This window comes from Thermobia domestica, chromosome 9 (genome assembly GCF_964235325.1).
Source record: "Thermobia domestica chromosome 9, izTheDome1.hap1.1, whole genome shotgun sequence".
NCBI lineage: Eukaryota > Metazoa > Arthropoda > Insecta > Zygentoma > Lepismatidae > Thermobia > Thermobia domestica.
This window is the reverse complement of record NC_137462.1, coordinates 204,565,615-204,586,880: the sequence shown is the minus strand read 5'-3', so window position 1 is coordinate 204,586,880 and position 21,266 is coordinate 204,565,615. Positions and strand designations below refer to the sequence as shown.

The following is a 21,266-nucleotide window of genomic DNA, read 5'->3' as shown; positions in this document are numbered from 1 at the left end:
TTGGTTATAGAACATTTAAATTCAATGCCGAGTGTTCACGAGAAATGATAATTTTTCAGGCAAAACTACTTCTTCAAACTGCTGTGAAAAATAAATGAATACGCTCAAAGAATATACTTTAAACATAGGAAAGACTATTCTTACGAATTTATAATTGCGGAACACTAGCGCTACTTTCAGTATCAGTTCGCAAAAACTTTTCCAGCAGCCCCCCCCCCCCACACACACACACATATTACATATATACAGGGTGTTTCAAAACCGACAACCTTTGGGAGGTGATTCCTGACACCAAAATAGGACGAAAAGTAGACCAACCTGGGTGCACATATGCTACCTTTTGGAGTTATAGGCTGCCGAAAACATGAAAAAATGAATTTAAAGGTCCATAGCTCCAAAACTATGGGACCTACCGTAATCGGGTCAAGATTTTACTTAGGAACTAATATATGCTCTATCCAAAAATACATATTTCAGAACCCTAAATTATTCAGGAAACAATTTTTGTACAGGTAGTTTGGTTACGGGCATATAATCTGAAGTACTCACTACCTCTATAAAACTTGTTGCGGAAGTATTGCAGGATTCTGAAGTATGCATTTTCGGATAGAGCGCATATTAGTTCCTTAGTAAAGTCTTGACCCGACTACGGTAGACCCCATAGTTTCGAAGCTATGGACCTTTAAATTTTTTTCACGTTTTCGGCAGACTATAACTCCGAAAGGAAGTACTTGTGCACCCAAGCTGGTCTATACTTTTTGTCTTAACTTGGCGTCAGGAATCACCTCCCAAACGTTGTCGTTGTTGTTTTGGAACACCCTATCTATCTATCTATCTATCTATATATATATATATATATATATATATATATATATATATATATATATATATATATATATATATAACATTAGTATTATTATTTCATAGCGATGTTGAAATTACAAATCAATTTTCCATTTCTTCCAGGCATGTAGTGGCCTTAAATGGCATGCTCAAAACTGCCATCATTGTGCGCAGTATTCAGTCCCCCCACTCCCTCCTCTGCACCATATAAAGAACATGGTGGAAAGATTACAAGGTGGATGCAATGCAGTGCTACATTCTTGTCGCTCTGTAGGAAAATTTTGTCTCAATATCTTATGTAGAAGGAAATGAAACCTCTGTCGGTCCTCCTCCCTCATGATTTCGAATCCGGGTCTTGCCTCAAAGTTCGTCTTTTTAAATCGTACTATTGGATTTTTGTATGCAGAATCAACACAAGCTACTGTAGCCCTATATACTATTATTACATACTATTAATACTAAAAAGAAACTACATAATGAAATCACTTTTTATAATTTCATTTAACATTGCATTTATTCATTACTTTTATGTGAAACTTACCATATGTTAGGTTTATTTTGTTCTGTCGCCTGCAAGCTAAAATAAATTTCTGGAGACATTCCCCCTCTTTTTGAGGAAATCTAAAGTATTTTATATTAGTTCCTTAATTTTTCTGTAATAATTACTACAGCCGTGCGTACACTGCACAGTTAGGCATTCTCGATATCATTTAAAAGAACAAAGAATTCCACTTGTCACTTAAAGCCGCGACTTTTCCCGTTCTCTTGCAAACCAGATGACGTCAGTAGTAGGGGTCCCCGTTGGCGCGAATGACTCATCCTCACTCTCTTTTATGACCGGGGTCAAAGTTCAATGACCTTGGCCCAGGGTCAATGACCTAGGGGTACATAGGACCACCCCCTCTAAATTTTGGCAGGGGTACCATGGCCCACCCCCTAAATTTTGGCAGGGGTACATAGAACCACCCCCCTTAAATTTTGGAAATTGCCAAATCTAAAAATTTGGTATGGTAGCCTAGGACCATAGTATGTACCTCTATCAGTATTGGGTGTCTATGTCGTTCCCTTTCATGGGTAAAAAATTGCCAAAAATTCAAATTTCGGGGGTTTTTGACCTAATTTATCCCCTTTGATGAGGTGTTATTACCCTATATGGTTATATGGGCGTTTACAGGGGTCCATTACCTTTCATAAGACATGGGTATATTAATGTACCCCTTGAAAAATTTGGGAGGGGTACCTTGGCCCACCCCTTAAATTTTGGAAATTGACCAATTTAAACATTGGGTATTATAGTACAGGACCCTAATATGTATTATAATAAATTTGGGTGGTCCACCTCGTTCCCTTCTAGGGCTACAAAATTGCCAAAATATAAATGTAAGCAATACGTTGTACCACGTGTTTGTTCTTTTGGCCCAATTTATTTTCTTGGATGAAGTCCTATTACCTTATATGGTTATGTATAGGGGTCTATTCCCTATCATAAGACATAGGTACATTTGTGCACCCCTTTAAAAATTTGGGAGGGGTACCTTGGCCCACCCCTTAAATTTTGGAAATTGATCATTTTTTATATTTGGTATTATAATACTGGACCCTAACATGTATTATGATAAATTTGGGTGGTCCACCTCGTTCCCTTTTAGGGGTACAAAATTGCCAAAATATAAACGTAAGCAATACGTTGTACCACGTGTTTGGTTTTGACCTAAGTTATCCCCTTGGATGAGGTCCTATTACCTCATATGGTTATATGGTTATGTATAGGGGTCTATTCCCTATCATAAGACATAGGTACATTTGTGCACTCCTTTAAAAATTTGGGAGGGGTACTTTGACCCACCCCTTAAATTTTAGAAATTGCTCATTTTATATATGTGGTATTATAGTATTGGACCCTAACATGTATTATAATAAATTTGGGTGGTCCACCTCGTTCCCTTCTAGGGCTACAAAATTGCCAAAATATAAATGTAAGCAATACGTTGTACCACGTGTTTGTTCTTTTGGCCCAATTTATCCTCTTGGATGAGGTTCTATTACCTTATATGGTTATGTATAGGGGTCTATTCCCTATCATAAGACATAGGTACATTTGTGCACTCCTTTAAAAATTTGGGAGGGGTACTTTGGCCCACCCCTCAAATTTTAGAAATTGCTCATTTTATATATGTGGTATTATAATACTGGACCCTAACATGTATTATGATAAATTTGGGTGGTCCACCTCGTTCCCTTTTAGGGGTACAAAATTGCCAAAATATAAACGTAAGCAATACGTTGTACCACGTGTTTGGTTTTGACCTAAGTTATCCCCTTGGATGAGGTCCTATTACCTCATATGGTTATATGGTTATGTATAGGGGTCTATTCCCTATCATAAGACATAGGTACATTTGTGCACTCCTTTAAAAAATTTGTGATGGGTACCTTGGCCCACCCCTTAAATTTTAGAAATTGCTCATTTTATATATTTGGTATTATAGTACTGGACCCTAACATCTATTATGATAAATTTGGGTGGTCCACCTCGTTCCCTTTTAGGGGTACAAAATTGTCAAAATATAAACGTAAGCAATACGTTGTACCACGTGTTTGTTTTGGCTCAATTTATCCCCTTGGATGAGGTCCTATTACCTTATATGATTATATGGTTATGTATATTGGTCCATTCCCTATTATAAGACATGGGTATATTGATGCACCCTTTAAAAATTTGGGAGGGGTACCTTGGCCCACCTCTTTATTTTGGAAATTGCCCAATTTAAACACTTGGTATAATAGTATAAGACCCTAATATATATATATATATATATATATATATATATATATATATATATATATATATATATATATATTATATATATATATTACTATAAATTTGGGTGGTCCATCTCGTTCCCTTTCATGGGTACGAAATTGCCAAATTTTAGTACAACCACGTGTTTCGTTTTTGACCTAATTTATTCCCTTGGATGATGTCCTATTACCTAATATGATTATATGGTCTTGTATAGGGTCCATTTTCTATCATAAGACATAGGTACATTGATGCACCCCGGGAGGTGTACCATAGCCAATCCCTTAAATTTTGGAAATTTTTCAATTTAAGCATTCGATATCATAGTACATGACCTCAATATGTATCATGATAAATTTGGGTGGTCCACCTTGTTCCCTTTCATGACTAAAAAAAATGCCAAAATATAAACATAAGCAATATGTTGTATCACGTGTTTGGTTTTTGGCCCAATTTATCCCGTTTGATGCGGTCTTATTACCGTATATGTTTATATGGTCATGTATATAGGTTCATTTCATATCATAAGACATGAGTACATTGATGCAACCTTTAAAATTTGGGAGGGGTATCTTGACTCATCCACTCAGTTTTAGAAATTGTTTAATATAAGCATTTGGTATCTTCGTACAGGTCTTCAATATGTACCACTATAAATTTGGATGGTCCACATCGTTTCCTTTCATGGGTAAAGAACTACCAAAAATCAAATTTCGGAGGTTATTGACTCCTATTTAGCACGTTATATGGTTTATTACCTCTATATGTTTATGTTCTCTTTTAAATTTGGGAATTATAAAATAACATAATTTGGTAAACGTTTTCTAGGACCCATTGGTGTTTCTCTTATGGCCAAATATTCAAAATTTAAAGGTTATTAACCGGCTTTATTATTAAATGAGTACAGGATTTATTACTTTTTCATAAGACACAGGTGTATTTGTGTACCAATCTTAAATTTTGGGAGGGGTACATTTCTTATTGTCATATCAATAATTGGTAATTGTTCTTTGGGTAAATCATTGTGATCACGTGATCAGTTATTGACCTATGATGGGATTAGGAGTCCAGGACATTGGTACATTTAAACTTTGTAGGATAATTTGAGAATGCGTCATTGGTATTGATTATTACAGCCAAATATAAACGTAAGCAATACGATGTACCACGTGATTGACCTTGATGAGGTAGTGTACAGGGATACATAGCTAACCTTATTGAATCTTATGACTCCTAGTCTTAAGGGAATACATGCTACAACACTGGCAAAGTTATTGTTGATGTAATTTGATTGGCTGATCACTATCTTTCGTGCAATCTGATTGGCTGATCACTATCTTTCGTGCAATCTGATTGGTTGCTGATTTTCAAATCTTTGCTGCATTCAGTTTTAAGTTTTGTTTAACATTTAAAAATCTTGGTTTCGTTCAACATTTTGCACTCACTGATAAATATGATCAAAACCGTTTTATTTGTTAATCGAATAGTTAAAAACCGGATAAAGTTTGACGGTTAACCGTGAAACGTAAAATTTTTTTAGTTTGAAAATTTTTTGTTTGAAAACTCTTGTTTCAAATTTGTTTGAATTTTTTTGTTTCAGAATTTTGTTTGAAATTTGTTTCAAAATTTTTTGTTTGAAAATTTTTAATTTTTTGTTGCAAAATTTTGTTTGAAAATTTTTTGTTCGAAATTTTTGTTTTGAAATTTTTCGTTTCCAAATTTTTTTGTTTAAAATTTTTTCGTTTCAAAATTTTGTTTGAATTTTTCGTTTCCAAATTTTTTCGTTTCAAAGTTTGGTTTGACATTTTTAAAAGTTTGTGCACTCATTAGTAAAGAACCTGAACTGTTCAGAACAAAAACCTCTGGCAACATTGTGGTGCAATAGTACACGTCAGAACATGGGGTTGTACTTGAAATGAAAAAACACAATTCATTAAAATGGATCATTTTATTACACTCCACATACATCCATACCAGATATATGATCTGGATATTGTCGATACAATGTATTTTGAACTTCTTGCACTAGTTTGTCTTTAGCATATAATTTTAATTCCAATTGAAGTCTTTTAAGGTCTATTGCAATATCAATTGGTGGAAACTCAATGTCCATTTGATCACAAATAAACTGTTTATCAATACAGGTATGCACCCACGAACGATGTTGACAACCATCACAATATCTAGATACATGTTGTACAATATGCATAACATTTTTCAAAATAGTACTTTTTCAGGAATATACTTGTTTTGTTGCACACTTCCACTGCATGTTTAACACACTGAAATACGCTGATGAATTTGTTCCATTCAGTTTGTGTTAGATACACCATGTTGCGAGGGACATGGAATGTACTCTTTTTACGTAACAGCACCATCTTCTCTTCGAGGACTGTACGCATCACCACTTCATGATTTGAGCCTAATGATTTGACTATGGTCACATTTAGCTCATCATGAAAATAATCGTTCATTTGGTCGATTCGTGAACATAATATTTGCCATTCTTCACAGGTCAGTTGTACACCAAATTGTTCTGCTTTTCCCAATCGAATCACTGGTTCAAATGTTCTAGCACTGATACCAATCATCACATGTTTTGTTTGAAATATATTTATTGGATAATAGCTTGCGAAGATGAACTCTTTATCGTTAGAAGTACACATCTTTCCTCCTGAAAAGCACTTGCTCAAATGATTTCGTGGGATGACAGTGTATTGGTTGATTTATAGAACTACGGCTGACGTCATTGGAAAGAAATGTGCTGACGATTGAATTCATGGTTTCATCACAGTCGCTGACGTCATGCTGACCAACCAAATTCATACAACTATGTCTGACGTCAAAGGAATGTGCTGACATTTGAATTCATGGTTTCATCACAGTTACTGACGTCATGCTGACCAACCAAATTGATACAACTATGTCTGACGTCAAAGGAATGTGCTGACGTTTGAATTCATGATTTCATCACAATTGCTGACGAATCTGGCTGTGTACTAAATTCAAATTGATGACTTCGACCCAAGAATCCTTTGTAACATAAAGATACAGATCAAGAAACGCAGCACTTCTTCTTGTTTTGATGCTTTCATGGGTAAATATCTTGCTGGTAAAATTATATTCTTATCATTTTCAAGCTTCACTACGATTCTTAATCCAAACTTTGTAGGGATCATTTGGCTAGCTAAGATTCTATAAGGTACATTCTGTTGTAAATCAGTAATCTTGGTAAATGATTTCATCACATCACGTGTGTTTAGAAACTGTAGACAAGTAGCCATGATGATGTTATCATGAATACTAACTCGAACGATACTTATATATGATGCAAAACTGATGACGTTGCAACATCATGTTCTGACGTGTACTATTGCACCACAATGTTGCAAGAGGTTTTTGTTCTGAACAGTTCAGGTTCTTTACTAATGAGTGCACAAACTTTTAAAAATGTCAAACCAAACTTTGAAACAAAATTTTTGAAACGAAAAAATTTGGAAACGAAAAATTCAAACAAAATTTTGAAACGAAAAAATTTTAAACAAAAGAATTTGGAAACGAAAAATTTCAAAACAAAAATTTCGAACAAAAAATTTTAAACAAAAAATTTTCAAACAAAATTTTGCAACAAAAAAATTAAAAATTTTCAAACAAAAAATTTTGAAACAAATTTCAAACAAAATTCTGAAACAAAAAAATTCAAACACAAATTTGAAACAAGAGTTTTCAAACAAAAAATTTTCAAACTAAAAAAATTTTACGTTTCACGGTTAACCGTCAAACTTTATCCGGTTTTTAACTATTCGATTAACAAATAAAACGGTTTTGATCATATTTATCAGTGAGTGCAAAATGTTGAACGAAACCAAGATTTTTAAATGTTAAACAAAACTTAAAACTGAATGCAGCAAAGATTTGAAAATCAGCAACCAATCAGATTGCACGAAAGATAGTGATCAGCCAATCAGATTGCACGAAAGATAGTGATCAGCCAATCAAATTACATCAACAATAACTTTGCCAGTGTTGTAGCATGTATTCCCTTAAGACTAGGAGTCATAAGATTCAATAAGGTTAGCTATGTATCCCTGTACACTACCTCATCAAGGTCAATCACGTGGTACATCGTATTGCTTACGTTTATATTTGGCTGTAATAATCAATACCAATGACGCATTCTCAAATTATCCTACAAAGTTTAAATGTACCAATGTCCTGGACTCCTAATCCCATCATAGGTCAATAACTGATCACAATGATTTACCCAAAGAACAATTACCAATTATTGATATGACAATAAGAAATGTACCTCTCCCAAAATTTAAGATTGGTACACAAATACACCTGTGTCTTATGAAAAAGTAATAAATCCTGTACTCATTTAATAATAAAGTCGGTTAATAACCTTTAAATTTTGAATATTTGGCCATAAGAGAAACACCAATGGGTCCTAGAAAACGTTTACCAAATTATGTTATTTTATAATTCCCAAATTTAAAAGAGAACATAAACATATAGAGGTAATAAACCATATAACGTGCTAAATAGGAATCAAGAACCTCCGAAATTTGATTTTTGGTAGTTCTTTACCCATGAAAGGAAACGATGTGGACCATCCAAATTTATAGTGGTACATATTGAAGACCTGTACGAAGATACCAAATGCTTATATTAAACAATTTCTAAAACTGAGTGGATGAGTCAAGATACCTCTCCCAAATTTTAAAGGTTGCATCAATGTACTCATGTCTTATGATATGAAATGAACCTATATACATGACCATATAAACATATACGGTAATAAGACCGCATCAAACGGGATAAATTGGGCCAAAAACCAAACACGTGATACAACATATTGCTTATGTTTATAATATTTTGGCATTTTTTTTTAGTCATGAAAGGGAACAAGGTGGACCACCCAAATTTATCATGATACATATTGAGGTCATGTACTATGATATCGAATGCTTAAATTGAAAAATTTCCAAAATTTAAGGGATTGACTATGGTACACCTCCCGGGGTGCATCAATGTACCTATGTCTTATAATAGAAAATGGACCCTATACAAGACCATATAATCATATTAGGTAATAGGACATCATCCAAGGGAATAAATTAGGTCAAAAACGAAACACGTGGTTGTACTAAAATTTGGCAATTTCGTACCCATGAAAGGGAACGAGATGGACCACCCAAATTTATAGTAATATATATATATATATATATATATATATATATATATATATATATATATATATATATATATATATATATATATATATATATATATATATTAGGGTCTTATACTATTATACCAAATGTTTAAATTGGGCAATTTCCAAAATAAAGAGGTGGGCCAAGGTACCCCTCCCAAATTTTTAAAGGGTGCATCAATATACCCATGTCTTATAATAGGGAATGGACCAATATACATAACCATATAATCATATAAGGTAATAGGACCTCATCCAAGGGGATAAATTGAGCCAAAACAAACACGTGGTACAACGTATTGCTTACGTTTATATTTTGACAATTTTGTACCCCTAAAAGGGAACGAGGTGGACCACCCAAATTTATCATAATAGATGTTAGGGTCCAGTACTATAATACCAAATATATAAAATGAGCAATTTCTAAAATTTAAGGGGTGGGCCAAGGTACCCATCACAAATTTTTTAAAGGAGTGCACAAATGTACCTATGTCTTATGATAGGGAATAGACCCCTATACATAACCATATAACCATATGAGGTAATAGGACCTCATCCAAGGGGATAACTTAGGTCAAAACCAAACACGTGGTACAACGTATTGCTTACGTTTATATTTTGGCAATTTTGTACCCCTAAAAGGGAACGAGGTGGACCACCCAAATTTATAATACATGTTAGGGTCCAGTATTATAATACCACATATATAAAATGAGCAATTTCTAAAATTTAAGGGGTGGGCCAAAGTACCCCTCCCAAATTTTTAAAGGAGTGCACAAATGTACCTATGTCTTATGATAGGGAATAGACCCCTATACATAACCATATAAGGTAATAGAACCTCATCCAAGAGGATAAATTGGGCCAAAAGAACAAACACGTGGTACAACGTATTGCTTACATTTATATTTTGGCAATTTTGTAGCCCTAGAAGGGAACGAGGTGGACCACCCAAATTTATTATAATACATGTTAGGGTCCAATACTATAATACCAAATATATAAAATGAGCAATTTCCAAAATTTAAGGGGTGGGCCAAAGTACCCCTCCCAAATTTTTAAAGGAGTGCACAAATATACCCATATCTTATGAAAGGTAATGGACCCCTATACATGACCATATAACTATATAGGATAATAACACCTCATCAAAGGGGATAAAATCGACCAAAAACCAAACACGTGGTACTACGTATTGCTTACGTTTATATTTTGGCAATTTTGTACCCCTAGAAGGGAACGAGGTGGACCACCCAAATTTATCATAATACATGTTAGGGTCCAGTATTATAATACCACATATATAAAATGAGCAATTTCTAAAATTTAAGGGGTGGGCCAAAGTACCCATCACAAATTTTTAAAGGAGTGCACAAATGTACCTATGTCTTATGATAGGGAATAGACCCCTATACATAACCATATAACCATATGAGGTAATAGGACCTCATCCAAGGGGATAACTTAGGTCAAAACCAAACACGTGGTACAACGTATTGCTTACGTTTATATTTTGGCAATTTTGTACCCCTAAAAGGGAACGAGGTGGACCACCCAAATTTATCATAATACATGTTAGGGTCCAGTATTATAATACCACATATATAAAATGAGCAATTTCTAAAATTTAAGGGGTGGGCCAAAGTACCCCTCCCAAATTTTTAAAGGAGTGCACAAATGTACCTATGTCTTATGATAGGGAATAGACCCTTATACATAACCATATAAGGTAATAGAACCTCATCCAAGAGGATAAATTGGGCCAAAAGAACAAACACGTGGTACAACGTATTGCTTACATTTATATTTTGGCAATTTTGTAGCCCTAGAAGGGAACGAGGTGGACCACCCAAATTTATTATAATACATGTTAGGGTCCAATACTATAATACCAAATATATAAAATGAGCAATTTCCAAAATTTAAGGGGTGGGCCAAAGTACCCCTCCCAAATTTTTAAAGGAGTGCACAAATATACCCATATCTTATGAAAGGTAATGGACCCCTATACATGACCATATAACTATATAGGATAATAACACCTCATCAAAGGGGATAAAATCGACCAAAAACCAAACACGTGGTACTACGTATTGCTTACGTTTATATTTTGGCAATTTTGTACCCCTAGAAGGGAACGAGGTGGACCACCCAAATTTATCATAATACATGTTAGGGTCCAGTATTATAATACCACATATATAAAATGAGCAATTTCTAAAATTTAAGGGGTGGGCCAAAGTACCCATCACAAATTTTTAAAGGAGTGCACAAATGTACCTATGTCTTATGATAGGGAATAGACCCCTATACATAACCATATAACCATATGAGGTAATAGGACCTCATCCAAGGGGATAACTTAGGTCAAAACCAAACACGTGGTACAACGTATTGCTTACGTTTATATTTTGGCAATTTTGTACCCCTAAAAGGGAACGAGGTGGACCACCCAAATTTATCATAATACATGTTAGGGTCCAGTATTATAATACCACATATATAAAATGAGCAATTTCTAAAATTTAAGGGGTGGGCCAAAGTACCCCTCCCAAATTTTTAAAGGAGTGCACAAATGTACCTATGTCTTATGATAGGGAATAGACCCCTATACATAACCATATAAGGTAATAGAACCTCATCCAAGAGGATAAATTGGGCCAAAAGAACAAACACGTGGTACAACGTATTGCTTACATTTATATTTTGGCAATTTTGTACCCCTAAAAGGGAACGAGATGGACCACCCAAATTTATCATAATACATGTTAGGGTCCAGTATTATAATACCACATATATAAAATGAGCAATTTCTAAAATTTAAGGGGTGGGCCAAAGTACCCCTCCCAAATTTTTAAAGGAGTGCACAAATGTACCTATGTCTTATGATAGGGAATAGACTCCTATACATAACCATATAAGGTAATAGAACCTCATCCAAGAGGATAAATTGGGCCAAAAGAACAAACACGTGGTACAACGTATTGCTTACATTTATATTTTGGCAATTTTGTAGCCCTAGAAGGGAACGAGGTGGACCACCCAAATTTATTATAATACATATTAGGGTCCTGTACTATAATACCCAATGTTTAAATTGGTCAATTTCCAAAATTTAAGGGGTGGGCCAAAGTACCCCTCCCAAATTTTTCAAGGGGTACATTAATATACCCATGTCTTATGAAAGGTAATGGACCCCTGTATACGCCCATATAACCATATAGGGTAATAACACCTCATCAAAGGGGATAAATTAGGTCAAAAACCCCCGAAATTTGAATTTTTGGCAATTTTTTACCCATGAAAGGGAACGACATAGACACCCAATACTGATAGAGGTACATACTATGGTCCTAGGCTACCATACCAAATTTTTAGATTTGGCAATTTCCAAAATTTAAGGGGGGTGGTCCTATGTACCCCTGCCAAAATTTAGGGGGTGGGCCATGGTACCCCTGCCAAAATTTAGAGGGGGTGGTCCTATGTACCCCTAGGTCATTGACCCTGGGCCAAGGTCATTGAACTTTGACCCCGGTCATAAAAGAGAGTGAGGATGAGTCATTCGCGCCAACGGGGACCCCTACTACTACGTCACAGCCACGACAGCGCTCCAGGCGACATGCGCATGCAACCACCTTGTAGTCTTTCCACCATGATAAAGAATACCGATGGTAATACTTACAGAACACTCAATAATTCCGTCTTTTAGGTAGCTGCCACTCAGAATTTATATGCAGTATATCAGGAATTTAACTTGCCTCCACAGATAATAAATCTGACGGAATTAGGAGACGGGAGAACGCGGTGATAATTCGATAGGACCCCTTTGACTCTCACCTAACGACGCGAAAAATGGAGGTCCAGACATTCTCTATCGCTGCAACTGAAATATGAAAATGCTCCATGACGTGTTCAAAAAAAAAAAAAAAAATTCCATTCTCTGCTAACAGCCATGAAATCACCGATTCACCTTCATTATTAATAGAGCCATTCAGATAGTTTATATCGGTTAAACCATTCTGTAATCTTCGCAGAAGCGACCATCCAAAATATTCCTTCAGTAAGAATCAAACTCAGACCAGTTCCTTAAAAGTTTGTCTGTTCACTTGTTCGTTTATCATTGAGTAATACAGAGCGGACAGTTGAGTCTATCAATATCTTCTGGGTATTGTTGTGCAAATTGAACTGTGCAGTCATCATCATTCATACGAAGGGCTTCAGTAACTATCATGTACGGATATTTATTTATAGGTATGTTTTTTCCTACCATGTTTTGACTTGCTTGGAACGAATCCAGTCTCTGAATTTCGTATCGAGTTTCTGCTGGGCATCGACATAAATGGGAACCTGATCTGAGTGACGCTTATTAAAGGCGGCTGCGATGACCCTAACATTTTTTCACCGAGTATCAGGATAGTCTTCATACGCTCTATCATCAATTTTCACTGTATGCAATAATGGAAATCCTGATCTATAACTTTAAAACAAATAACAGGATATGTATATAAATAATACTATCATTATATTTTTTAACATTTTCTGGCGTTATTTTATGTACCACCTTATTTCTATTTCAAAATTTTTACTTACATCCAAGGTTATAGTCATTTTGACAAAATGATCGTACTTTCTTCCACCTCAAAAATTTCCATCCTATTCTAGAGGATATGACGTGAGTCCTTTCATTCCTATTTGGATGGCGTACGCATATTTGGGTGGGCGACTCGGATTCGATCGACTCTCATCTGTTCTGATCCCACATTCATCTGAGATACACGTCTCATATAGCTTCGCTATGAACGAAACGCTAAACTCAAATCCAATTCAGACGACCAATCCGTTACTTGCCTCCTTATTTCTTGAATAAACCAGTTATTTATAAATATGTTCAAAATTTAAGACCATCCGAGGACTAAAAAACATTTACTGAAGATATTTGGATAATACAGCTTGCGTTTAGGTACCCCACTTCATCTAGCCCTTGACAATGACAAAGGGAACTATTTAATGTCAACACTTACGGCAGGACTAAATAAAAAGATTTCATTATGACGTTTCTGTCATTGTAGCGGAATTTATTACATGAACTTAACTAAGTGTACTCTTCTAAAGAAAAATACCTTAATAATTTGTAAATTTTATACTTTGTCTCTCAAGTCTGAGTTATGAGTTTCAAATCGGGAGTACTTCAATTATTTAAAGTTACACATATTAACTATAAAATTATAAGTGAATAAATCATAATTATTTTTAACGAAATTTTAATTTATTTTTTTCTCAATGTGAACTATTTACCTCTACATTTTTGGGCTCATTTCTACATATCACAGAAATTCTTCTACCTTTAGGTATATTTTGACCTTTAAATATTGACTTTTCATTGGCTAAAATTTCATGTGTAAAGTCATATCTGGCATAATCTTTCATTACATACAATGATTTTCTCTTAAGTAACACATCAATATATTTGTCTTTCTCTTTATCATGAACAAGTCTCATCACACTGGAAGACAATAGGCTAAGTCCAGCTATTGTATTTCCACAAAATCGAACACTGTCAATATGAGGTTTAATGTAACCGTTCTCAGCCAAGTCCAAGACATGTACTAACGATAACAAGCCAATATTTGATGGAAATGCTAATTTACGTACTCTATCCAGTATCACGGTATTCTCTGGATTCCAGCGCAGCCTTTCAGTCTCACGATAACCATGGATGGCATCGTCCCAGTGGTCGAATTCATATCTTAATCGTTTTAAGTATGGTTCCAATTCTTGTAATAATGATTTCTCTTCGTTTTCGGTCACAAAATCTTCAATAACCACCATAGTATCAGCAAGTCTCTGTTTCACACTATCATCACATGCACTGCTGAAGTCCAGATAGTACTTCTGAAGACTAGTATCCTCAGCCCTAGGAGTTTGATCCATACGAATGGCGGCATTGGAATAAGAATATGAGCACCAAGTAATACATGATTTAACACTATTTGTAAGACCAAAACGTGACAATTGCCAGCGTAGAATCCTTGAGAATAGCCACACCATTTTATTATTTTCTTTTGACACTTAAAAATTTTACTACTTTAAAGAATTTACAAAATCTGAAAAAAATCAATTTATTATTTTTCTAAATTAAATGTCCTACATCATTTTCAAATAGTACGACATGAATTATAATTTCGTTCTCATGTTAAAGCTAGTATGCAACACAACTTGGAGAATTTCTCAAATGTGTAATATACTAAAAACTAATAGTTTTATAGTTACATACTCCTGTTTGTAAACCATCTTCAAAACCAGTCGACACTTCCCACTCAGAATGACAATTTGAATACACTTTAAAAAGAATCACTCAGAATGACAATTTGAATACACTTTAAAAAGAAGTTTTGTCTTAAAAGAACTAAGCTGACACGATTATAAATTCTACCTTAAAATCAGGAATGCGCCTAAAATTTATTAATGCCGAAATTTATGTTTATGAATCATATACGATAAAAAAAAGTCAAATTTTAAATCTAGTCAAAGGAAATTTGGACGAACAACGGTGCATCATTACCAATAGCCACCTGGAAAAACAGAAAAATCAGTAGAATTAATGACAAAGATTACGAAAGTTATGGTTTTCAAAGTACCACATTAGTAAGAAAGAGATGCAAATTTGAAACGAGTTCACGAAGCTCAGTGTTGTTTCTTAGAGTTTCATTAAGAAGGACGCTGTACACTTTTTATTTCTGGTAAAACTATAAATGGGTTCAAGCAAGTTTAACACACCCCATCTATTAGAGTGAAACATTACATCAACAAGACCAAGCCTCAAGGTATCTATTCCCAAGAAGCATAACGATATCGGTGAAATTGTTTACAATACAACTGAAGCCATAATAAGAGATTGGAACAGAAACATTAACGTATTTGAAACTATTACAATTGTGACAGGGAAGTTCTGCATAACTATGTTCTGCGGGAGGCAAGTTTTGGAATAATTCTAGAGATGCTGTTTGCAGCTGTAGCTTACGTATTGTGCTTTCAGAATATTAGAAGTTAGCTTATACTCACAGGCAATATATTTTTTTTCTTTCTATGCCTAATGAAACTCATGAAATGTGATTAAAACTCAAGTATTTGTCTGAATGAATAATTAAAAAAAGCGTACTGACGAAGGAAAATTACGACTGAAAATTTCCCCATTAATAAATATTTATACGCATGCCTGGGTTTAAGTTACAAGTAACAATACATTTTTATTATTAATAATAATACGTTACAGAGTATTGTTTCATTCTAGTATAAGCTGTGCAAAATTAATAAAACATCCTTTACAAAATTTCTTAATAAGGATATAACTGAAGTCCCTTTGCAACAAAGACAACCAATGTTTAATGGATTAAATAAAATGGTTTGTGACATATATATCGATAAAAGTAATTTTTCTCGATATTTATTTTATTTTGCTTTAATCATGCTGTGAACGAAGCAGAATTAATATACTCATTACATGCTTCATGTTGATAACACGTTATTTGTTTACCGTAGAAAACACTTTGGGCAACGTAAAAAATAGTTTTTATTCGTATATCAAAATGTCTACAAGCTGTTAAATTCTGAATAATTCCTTTACAGCTATATTCACTACGAAACAATTCTTTCTTACTGTTCAAAAGTGATCTACTTGGATATTTTTATACAAAGTACAATTAAATGTCTTTTAAACATAAGAATAATAATTACACAACACCTTTTTATATAATAATGAAAACTTATACGCTTAAAAGAAGAAAAAAACGTTGATGGACTAAATTATTTACATACTAGATGAAATACCTATTCTTCGCATGAGGATTGTTATTTGGAAGTCAACGCCTATGGGAGTATCGCCATTCATCTCAGCGACCGCGAAAACTATGCATTTGACACTAATATCGGTCACTTTGGATTATTTTTACGTCTCGGTACCCCCTCCCCCCATCGCATACAATGGTAGTTGAATTTGTCATCGCTAATAGAAGTGTCACCATTGATCTCAGCGACCGCGAAAACTATGGATTTGACACTAATATAGGTCATTTTGGATTATCTTTACGTCTTAGCCCCCCCCCCCCCCCGTGACCCTGGCCCGCAACCGAGCGGGGTGAATTTGAAAGTTATGCGATCGGAGTTTCACAATTGATCTCAACGACCGCGAAAACTGTGAATTCGATACTAATATCGGTCATTTTCTACTACTTTCACATGTCCCTGTAAATGACCCCCACTGAAATCCCTCTGGTTCGAAATTTGGAAAAAAAAAGGTACACGTGACCCAAATTTGGTAACTCTCGGTCCACTCGTCTGGTCCCCAGGCCGCACACAGAGACAGACAGACTCACAAACTCGCTCACTCTATTTCATTTATATTAGATACGTAAAACATACTTGTAGAAAGGAATCATGCTTGCATTTTCCAGGGACTTTATGTTGATATTCATTATATAGCAGTTAAAAAGACAATATGTGATTCATTACGTCCTATGCAGGTTTTCGGGGGAGTATATCACCAACCACCTCAAATTTCATACCATATTGTAAGGTTCGGCATGTCTACACATCATGCAATAACCACGTGTGAACTACATGTGTTAGTAATAAATAAAAACAAACAGACGACGGTCCCGAAGAGGAGTCGCTCACCATCTCCAACAGTCGGAAGGACGAGAATCAACGAAGGAAGCCGACAATACAGGATAAAAAGGAACTGCACGCCTCGACCAACATCAATCTTCCCGCATTGATCGAAACACCTAAAACCCTCTCACGACGCTTGGTCACCGAGAGGTACCCATCCTTATACCCACGACGCTTGGTCACCGGGTTCCTTTCCTCTTTCTCACGACGCACGGTCACCCAGAGAGAGATACCTAATTTACACCCCTCTCACGACGCACGGTCACCGAGAGTACCTCACCTCAAAGTCCACAACGCTTGGTTACCGGGCTCCTATCTAATCTTACCTAAATATTAGAGGAATTACTTATTATAATTTGTGTACATAAAAGACTTTTTATAATAAAAAGGTGAAGGGAAAGTCCAAATCCCGTGTACATTTTATTGCTCTACCCAAGAAATTTTACAATATTTATGCAAATATTACAGGATTTCGTTATACGTAACATTGTACTGATTTAAATCGCTGAGTCGCAAGTGATAGCAGCTAGTGTTATTTATTAGCTTCAGGCAGACAGAGCAGGCAGCTGTTATCTATTGAACTATTATTAAACATAGCCTGACAGGTTTTGATTTTATAGTAAGAATACGATTTTATCCATTTTTTAAAATTTATCCAAACGTGATACCTTTAGTTTGAAATTGGTTTTTGGTAATATACTTGTATTCTGTATATTTTCCTGTTAGCCAGAGTTAATTTTCAGTGTATAATTGCTGTTGTTCGTTGAAATTTACCGTCCCCTTTCAGCACCAACGATATGTGAAATGTGGATCTGCAGTTGAAGGTGGAATCCGAACCACTGTAATGCGTTCAACATACGCACAATCGAACCCAGGACCCCTCCATAATAGGCGCCCGTGATAGCCACTTGACCAGCGGGGAAGTTTTTCGTGTGAGGTGTGAGTACAAGATTTTCGTTATTCTATTAACCGCATAACAAATTTCCGTTGGGTAATAATTATTTATTCCAGTTTTGAGAAGGAATACACATTATTATTTTGGCAATTCGTTGACTAACAGTACAATGTTCTGAGTTATGAACTTTTATCCCTTTCCCTTTTTATTAACATTTTTTCTTTCTTTTTTACACTAGTTACAAGAAGTACGGTTACGTTTCTTTTTGCTATTTCAGGTGACGAAATAGAAAAAGCGATAGCTGCAAGGTAGTATGCAGAGCTGAGTTCCAGTATTGCGGCTGAACGATGTTTCCGCGCGGTGTACTAACAGACCTATCCGATTGCAAGACAATTAAAACACAGAAATTGCGTTTTTACACACAGCATAAATGGCACAGCAGCATCGTGGTAGCCAATCGTGTACGTACATCTGAGGAAATCACTCAGCTTAATGCAAAAGTATTTCAGATTAACCCGAGGGAACTCAGTCGCAAGAGCTTCACGCGAGCTTCATCCACGATGTTTTTCACAAGTGACTTAAGCTTCACGTACATAGGGGTCAATTGTCACACAAGGTGAGTTAAACTATCACAAGCCACAACGAACATCATTTCCCTAAGGCATTCTAGAGCGCATCTGGAATTATTTTTTGCAAACATATTGTTCCTATGTGAGGTGCTATTTTATTTTAATCGTCACAGTGTACCTATTTGGGGCTCCAAGTGTCCTCGGGAGATTCTGAAGTAACAGCGAAGCAGCCCTAAAGTCAACGTTTAGTGTGGCTTACTAATACAATAACTGACCAATTTTCTTTACCCAGGAAGCAATTACTGCTATCATACATAGACATGTCAGGATAATTTATGTTCTCTTAGATGTGTCATCGGGATCGGGATCTACGTTTGTTCCTCCACCACGTTGAAGCAACTCTATATTGGTATTTGGCTTCACATTACTCCTCTTGATTTTTTCTGTGGGACCATGCCAAGATGCCAAGGACATGGTTTATTCAACGAAAGTATCAACTACGAACCAGATTCGTAAAAGAATTTTATTAGCCATTAAGGCAATCACACTACACATGCTACGAGCAACCTGGCATGAAACTTAGTATCGGCTGACATCGTTGCATTGTAAATGTGAAAAATATACGATTTTAAAAACTAAGTATATGTTCCTTCATTGATATATGCAGTGGTGGCGATGAACGTTAAAAGTGGAAGGGGGGGGAGCAAGACATGATTTGAATATTTGTATATCAATGTTAATATACAAATTTCCCTGGTTGAAACTATATACATTAATAGGCCATTTCAGAAAAGTGGGGGGCGACTGCCCCCCTTTGCCTCCCCTAATCGCCGCCCATGGATATATGATACGTTCGGATGTAAATACACATGAAACTAGCACCATTTGTAAGTATGGTGTTTCAACTCGGACACACAGTACCTGAACTGTTATTTCTCAGACATGAACTGAAATCAGATTTTAGGAGGAAATAATCGATGTCTTATAACAATTGTTCTATAGATGCGCATCAAATGATATACAAAGTGAAAATAATGCATGCTGGACTTGGAATCGATCTCGACTTTCTACCTTGCAAAGCTGATGAGTTACTCACTACGCTACTCATCCTCTCTCTCTACAGCCGTGGCCGGACTAGGTACTATAGTGGTTAACGTATCGAGACAGTAAGCCGGAAACTCGGGTTGGATTTTCGGTACAGTTCTGCATATTCTCACTCTTTCTATGTAAAATTAGATTTGTTGACGCTATTGAACGACCATGAATTCCTTTTTCATAGTCTACAGTAACAACTTTGTGACTAAATTGTCATATTATAAAATCATTATTGTGAATAGTTTTAAACTTTGTGAATTCTCTTTATGTAATACTAGTTCTGCACCTATCAAGTATGTACGTTATAAAATGGTAGGCAAGGCTGCTCTAGTCTTCCCACGACACAGTATGAATAACAAGTAAATATATCACTGAAAAATGTATTTCCTAAAAACCTACGTCTTAATACAATTCAATCTTTACACTGGAACAGTAAACGCAGTTAATAATTGTCAAAACAATATGATTTAATGAAAAACAGAGCGAATTGAATGCAAAGTAAAATGCAATAACCTTTTTTTTTTTCATTCCTAAGGAAATAAATTCAATATTTTGGATACTTTATGGACTATCCATTGTCAAGGACCGTCAAAAAAAAATCTTCATATGTTTCAAACTTTACCTTCAGTGATTTTTTTTTTTTTTTTTTTTTTTTTTTTTTTTTTTTTTAACGTAGTAGCATATTGTGCAGAGTTTTCCCTAATGATATCGAGGTTTTAATTAAGTGTATTTTCACTCTCATATACAATACAGAAATGAAACCTTACCTTAAAGAAAGGGTAACACAAATAGGTTTACTGTTTCCTACTTTGCTGGTGGCGACAACTCCTAAATGCAAAGCCTGTCTTGGTATTTACGAGGTGTAACTCGGCAATTCAGCAATCAACACTTACGCGGGAAATTTAAATGTTAAAGCGTAGATGACGGCATGAAATAAAGGTATAAAAAATAATATATCCGTTATTTATCATTTGTTTTCTTGGAAACTTGAAACATTTGGTAACAATCGATAGATCTAATCATACTTTGCACATGATGGATTTATCTGGTATAGTTTTTGAGTTGCCTACCTTTCAGGATGCTATTTTTTTGCCTTTGAATAGTAGTTGAAAGTACACAACACAAAATATTAGTGAAAACTACAGGAAACTGTACAAGAAACTATATAGTTTCTTG

General features: G+C 35.2%; 1 protein-coding gene across 5 annotated transcripts in view; it reads right to left on the bottom strand.

The window, feature by feature from the left end:
* Positions 1-14,108: 14,108 nt before the first annotated feature.
* The window catches only part of LOC145660556 (RNA demethylase ALKBH7, mitochondrial), a 37,961-nt gene continuing 30,803 nt past the window's right edge, over positions 14,109-21,266 (bottom strand). For 2 of the 5 annotated variants that reach the window (XM_081725773.1, XM_081725772.1), the window contains exon 4: positions 14,109-15,436. In XM_081725773.1, the coding sequence (XP_081581899.1) occupies positions 14,142-14,912 (771 nt within the window). In that variant the 5' untranslated portion in view covers positions 14,913-15,436 and the 3' untranslated portion in view covers positions 14,109-14,141. Of the gene's footprint in view, positions 15,437-16,851; positions 21,230-21,266 lie in introns of those variants that run through there. The other 3 variants (XM_081725775.1, XM_081725774.1, XR_014126825.1) reach the window with 2 other exon arrangements.